The 6,470-nt window shown below is 41.6% G+C and overlaps 1 protein-coding gene across 2 annotated transcripts; it reads right to left on the bottom strand.

Annotated features, from left to right (window-relative positions):
• Positions 1 to 845: 845 nt before the first annotated feature.
• On the bottom strand, positions 846 to 6,023 carry LOC118398484 (zinc finger protein 770-like). Of its 2 annotated transcripts, none has more exons than XM_035793863.2 (2): positions 5,872 to 6,023; positions 846 to 5,378 (listed from the first exon to the last, which is right to left on the bottom strand). In XM_035793863.2, the coding sequence occupies exon 2, from the start codon at positions 5,278 to 5,280 to the stop codon at positions 1,999 to 2,001; it is 3,282 nt and encodes a 1,093-aa protein (XP_035649756.1). In that variant the 5' UTR covers positions 5,281 to 5,378; positions 5,872 to 6,023; the 3' UTR covers positions 846 to 1,998. The 2 variants fall into 2 exon arrangements, with proteins under 2 accessions (XP_035649756.1, XP_035649758.1); XM_035793865.2 differs by having other exon boundaries at positions 5,936 to 6,018.
• Positions 6,024 to 6,470: the final 447 nt, after the last annotated feature.

Below are 6,470 nucleotides of genomic sequence, written 5' to 3'. Positions count from 1 at the left end.
TCCATAAAGATCCACCGTGAACTTTCTCGACCTCCAGTCTCTTGACTGTCCATCTACTCATGATGATGAGCCTAATTACGTTTTTGAAATGTAATTTTATAGCTTTTTTTGTTGTTGATTTACAGCGCTTTTAGGTCCTTTATGTAATAAATAGCACTGTAAAAGTGATATAAATCACGATTATCTATCCAATCCTAACAGGTCTCTCCATAGGGTTGATGCTCTCGGTCTACTATAAAGCTATCTAATCCAAGAGGGGCTATTACTGCTAGGATTAGATCCCATGTCTCCATACACCAGAGGCATGTCAGAGATTATTCCACAGCGCTGTAATCACTACATGACCTCTCAAACGAGGTTCTGAGGACGCTGATAACATTCTGAGTAGTAGGAAGATGCGTTTAATGTACATCTGTGTGTTTCAGAAACAAAAGAAACAGTTGTGTGAGGGTAAATCCATGGTTCAGCGTAGCATCCTCCGTGTTGTTTTTGCCGTTGGTCAATTGAGCCTATATTGAGGTATTTTGAGATATTTTTTACGTGGACAGGGAACTCCAAAAATATCTGACCTCCATTACTTGAATTGGAATTTTACTTTCGGGTGCCTCAGTAAAGACCAAAATGTTTCATTTAGGGAGATTTTAATTTAGATACCCATAATGACCTAAATTAACCCCTCTCCCAATCCCTTCCCACATCCCCATAGCGTGATGGCAGGGAGTGCAAACAACTCACCCACAAGCGATATGGATGTTTCTACACAAGCTCGGACAAAACTGCTATTATTGATTAGCATATACAGTAGAACTGCATACAATATAATACTGTATATACTTCACATCACATAAAATCTCGTGAAATTCTTAAAGAAACCGCTTGAATCTTGAATGGTTTTAAGAGAAAAAATAATCCCTTTAATCCATACTCTGCAAATCCCTAACAGGTCAATAAGCTTTTTATCTTGTCACAACGTGGACACCCAGTTAAAGATAACCTCTACATCAGGTTTAAAGACAGTTCAAAAGCTTCCAGTGAGGACACATTTATAAATAAGTAAGATGTGTTATCGAAAATGTCAAACAGAAAATGGCATTCTAACTGATAATCCTACAAGTGATCAAAAAACAGCAATAATTCACATTAAAACCATGTTAACACTAGTTTATTCCCACACTGACACGTCTCCACATTACATCTTTTATCAGAAGTCAGATGCTCCCTCTCCTCAAAGTGCATCTCAACTAACCAAAACAGAGACATGATGCCATCTTGTGTGAAGAAGTGGTACTGCGAAACCATAATGAAATGACCTGCCGAGTAAGTGTGATCAGATGGCATCGATCCTGTCATCTGAGAATAAACCATGCCTACCCTCAGTGCCAAATTAAATATTTTCCAGCTATAACCAAATAGCAACATAATTATATGGCCAGCCAGAGTATTGCATTGAAGACATTTTTATTAGTATATACTTCATGTGTGTGAAACAGAAGAACTGATTGCTGTTGTACTTACATATTAATAAGTTATTTACAAATACAGTGCCTTCAGAAAGTATTCACACCCCTTGACTTTTTCCCACATTTAGTTGTGTTGCGGCCTGAATCACATGGGTTCGGATTTATTTGTATTTTTATCAATGTTGAATTCAGGCTGTATCAACACATTTTGTAATAAGTCAAGGGTTATGAATACATTCTGAGGGCACTGTGAATACCAGTATGCGATGCGATAGGCAGATTGTCAGCATCAACTAATACACCACACATAATTACATTAGTACAAACTCAGTGAACCATATAACGCCATCTATAATAGAAGGCACGGAAAGAAACACAAGAAAACATTTACTTTTTCATCAGGATGAACATGTTCTGCAATCCAAAAAGCTCATGTTGGAGATTAGAGGAGCATGGCAAGGTAAGTAGCCAAAGTAACATGTGAGTGTGTGGAGATCTGTTATTAGTCCTTAAACAGTAGATGACGGTCCCAAGTCTTTTACCTGTGGATTTGCAGGTGTGTCTTCAAATGACCTGCCTGGGTGAAAGACTTCCCACACACTGTACACTGAAATGGCCTCTGGCCTGTGTGGATAACATAGTGTCTTTTCAATTTCGAGGGAGCCTCAAAGCTTTTGAAACAGATGGCGCACTGATATGAGCTCGCCCGTCTCTCTTTCTCTAAAGGTCTCGGAGAACACCTGTGTTGATTCAGTTTCCTCTTGGTGGTAAAACACTGACTACAGCCTGCACAGACGTGAAGGTCGTTGGGAGGTTCTGACTTATATGGAACATTCAACTCTGACCTAAGGCCACCCTCTAACCCGCCCTCCTCTTTAGCACCGTATTGTGAATTAGGTCTATCCTCCAGATACGGAACATGTTGGTTAGCAATAGGATATGCCTGTTTGTTTTTGGTGGTTTCTTGGTGATATGGATAGGGGCTTAACCAGTTAGGAAGCTGGGGGTGGTTTTGCTGCCCATAATATTCATGCAAGGGAAACATTTCCACATGTTTCTCCTCAGCAATATTCCAGTTATTCTCGGACTTCATGCTTTTCACGTCTTCTGACTGTTCAGGGGTTGGGGTTGGTTCATGCTTTCTGTTGATTTCTGTTGATTGGTTTGCGCTTTCTGTTAAACAGAAGTGATTGTATGATTCACCACCATGACCATTTTGTCTGTAATTTCCAAAACCTTGACTTGGGCCTGGTTCATCTTGATGAAGACCTGCTGCAAAGATGTGTCCCTCTGAAACAGTCCCATCCTCTAGGGGAATAATGTCCAGTTGAGCCAAGTTGATGTTCCTCTGTTGCTCATCCCCATGCAGTGTGGCCTTATTATAGTGGACCTTCGCGTGAGACTGTAGATGGCAGAGTTGTCTGAAGGACTTACTACAGACGGTACATCTGAAAGGCTTGATGCCCATGTGGACTAATAGATGTCGGGAGAGTTTAGAAGGATAGTCAAACTTCTTCAGACAGGCCATGCACTGGCACACCCCTGATTTCCTAGATGCAACAGGAAGCAGTGTTTGGCTGTCGACGCCACTTGTTGGGGGGCAGTTGAATTGAGCTAGAGGGACAGCAGAGAGACCACTGCCACTCGATAAAGTATTTTCACTTCTATTACGGAAGACTACGTCCTTTCCATTTGAACATGGGGTCCTTTTCAGTCTTGATACAGACTTGGTCTGCCTGTCTTCATTATGACTAATAGAGGGTTGAGCCTCTTTCCCTTGTTCATGAACAGACTGGTGCACCTTCAGATGAGCTTTTTGTCTAAATGTTTTGGAACAAGTGGGGCACTGATAGGACCTTCGTCCTGTGTGAACCAGGGAATGCCGCTGTAGCTTGGATGGAGCACCAAAGCGCTTTGAACAAACTGGGCAACAATAGCGCCCTCTGCCATGGATTGTGGGTTTCTTTTGTAAGATGCAACTCCTTTGTTTAGATTTGCCTATTAGTGAATGGTGTGTCGGTGTGCTGTCAAATACATCACTGGTCTTCTTGTAGTCTGTCTCATGTCCTTGTCTGAGAGATACTGTCTCTGCTGAAGACTTCCTGTCTGTGGCAGAGTCCAGTCCAGGTAGCAGCTTCTCACTGGGGTTCCATGCAGGTTGTTGAGCACCATAGTTGGAGAGACTGTCAGTGGAGCAATGACTGAAGGTAGGTCTGACAGGTAAAACATACTGGCTTAGGAAACAATCAACTTCATTGAGGCCTCTGCTGGCTTCCCGATGTTGAGAAACTTGGTCTAAATGTTCACTTTGATTTCTCTTCACCGCAGAAACAGGCTTGTTCTTTAATATAATATCCCCTGGTTGGTCGGGTGTATCTTCTACTCTTTTCAAAAAATTGTCACTTTTTATGTGGTGGGCCTTCATGTGAGTCTGTAGATGGCAGAGCTGCCTGAAGGACTTACTACAGACGGTGCATCCGAAAGGCTTAATGCCCATGTGGACCAACAGATGTCGGGAGAGTTTGGAGGGATAGTCAAACTTCTTCAGGCATATCATGCACTGATTTTCCCTTACATTACGCGTGCTTGTATGTGTGTGGTCTGTGCGATTAGACACAGGCGACTTGTTTCTGTTGTCTGAGGAGCGAGTGAGGTCAATGTGCTCCTGTGATGCATGTTTTGCACCATCATGCAATATTTCCGATAAGTTGTATAAACCTCCAACTACATCTAGTTGTCTCTTACCATTCAGCTCTGTGTTGTACGTTATAGAACTTTTAGAGTTTTGGAAATATACTTTAGAAGCACAATTATTTTGAGGGGGAAGGTAGGCCTTACATGTATTATTTAACTTACGAGGGTGACCAGCAGTCTCTGAAACTTTATGAGTTTGTTGGTGGACTATCAAATGTCTTTTCTGTTTAAATCTCCTTCCACACATGATACATGGATAGTTCCTTGGCCAGGTTGACCGCTGGGGTTGGGAAATAGATTTGAGACTTTGTCGTGGTAGTGAAGAGTTCCGCGACTTGGCGACCCCAGAGTGAATGCTGTAGTGTACCTTTAGATGGGCCAGCTGCCTAAAAGCACGCCGGCATAGGTAGCACTGAAATGGTTTCTGGCCTGTGTGAATCAGGCAGTGCCTCTTTAATTTGGACGGGGCGCTGAAGCACTTAAAGCACTCAGGGCATTTATGAGAGTTTGAATTCTCAATTATTTTTGTACGTTTGGCCACTGTTTCATCTCTGGAGGATCTATCCTCATGCAGTGTCTGTTTCTCAGGTTCACTCCAGTCATCGTGGTTCCTCATTGCCTCATCTTTTGTGTGCTGCTTCTCAAACCTCTCGACCGCAGAGTGTAGGGGATTGAGTTCAGCGGTGCAGCGAGAGGAACAGAGAGATTTTTCCTCAACTCTGTCGACAGGTGCAGTTGGACTGATGCCCACCTCCAACGTGCCCTCTGCACCAAATGTGTCCAAAGAGCCTGTCTGCAAACATGCATTTGAGTTATCTATCTTTATAGGAGGGTCATTTTCATATCCACTTGGATGCAAGCTAGACTTTACATTGCTCTTCCGTTCAATATGTTTTGGATAAAGGTGTGTGTTAATATGGAGTTTCAGGTGTGCTAGTTGCCTAAATGCCTTTTCACAGAGGTGACACACAAATGGTCTTTGTCCTGTGTGCGAAAGGATGTGCCTCTGTAGTTTGGATGGAGCAGAAAAGCATTTCAAGCATGTGACACACTGATAATTCTTGCTTTGTGGCGTCTTCTCCATAACGCCAAAGGCCTCCTGTGTTCCATGATGCCTGGCTAGCATTGTGTCCACTAACAATATAGTATTATTTCCACTCGTAGGATGTTATCCTTCTCGTTCCTCTGTTGTACAGCCCAGCTGCCAATATGGGAGGACAACATCTGTAGTGAACAAATCATTTAGTCATTTACAAATATTTACAAATATTATAGTATTAGTATTTAGTATACTAAATTGCCAACACGGGCTACCTTTATATGCAATAAATTATATCGAACAGAAAACAATTTTAAACATTCGCTAGCCATGTGAGACGAGATTCCCTAAAATCATTCCACTTCGATACAGGTACGACCGGAAGTGACTTTTAGTTGCAGGATAGGAGAACATTTTAGCTAACACAAGCCTTTTCCTAACCTTAACCTAAATCTCCTAATCTGCCACGTTAATTATCCTAACCTGCTGAGTAAATTATACGAACCTACGGAAAAGTAATTTCCGGTCGTAGCTGTACTCCCTCTAGTAGGAACCTGCTCTTAGGGAATCCCAACATGGGAGGCTGGTTGCTTTTGAAACAGCTAACGTTAGCTTAGCGAGCTACTAAAACATGTATGAAACACAATTCATTGATTCGACTCATTTCTGCCAACTCACCATATGGCAACCTTTATAAATTGCTAAATCACGTCTAACGAACTAATAATTAAGTAATAAATACCGTTATTATTTTTAATAAACAAAGAATTAGCTTGCTATATGAGCTAACACTTCCACCTTCCCCAAAACAAGCTTTCAACTACCGTCCATGATAAGTGCACGGGCGGAAACGTATTCGCCATTATTTGTTCCCGGTCGTTTTATTCGATTAAATTAAAAACTATTTCATATAATACAATATAAACAAAAGAAGAACAACCTAACAGGAAGGCTTTAAACACTCTCGACCACATCGCTCATAAAGGACAGTTTTAACTCAGAAAGACAGACAGTGGCTGTCCCCAAGTTTTTTTTTCTGTTGAGGCAGCACAATAAAATATTCAGTAGCCTAATCTGATTTACTCCTGAAAATTCACAGTGACAATGGGTCAGACAATGGGTCACTGTTCCCAGGCCGTCATTGAAAATAAGAATGTGTTCTTAACTGACTTGTCTGGTTAAATAAAGGTAAAAAAATATATATCTTCCAGGCCATTAAAGCTTCTTGGTAAAACCTAGCCAATTTAGCAGGTAATCTTTCAGGAATATAATTACAT

This window comes from Oncorhynchus keta, chromosome 19 (assembly GCF_023373465.1).
Source record: "Oncorhynchus keta strain PuntledgeMale-10-30-2019 chromosome 19, Oket_V2, whole genome shotgun sequence".
Taxonomy (NCBI): domain Eukaryota; kingdom Metazoa; phylum Chordata; class Actinopteri; order Salmoniformes; family Salmonidae; genus Oncorhynchus; species Oncorhynchus keta.
Note: the sequence above shows the minus strand (reverse complement) of the source record. Positions and strands in the feature narration are given on the sequence as shown.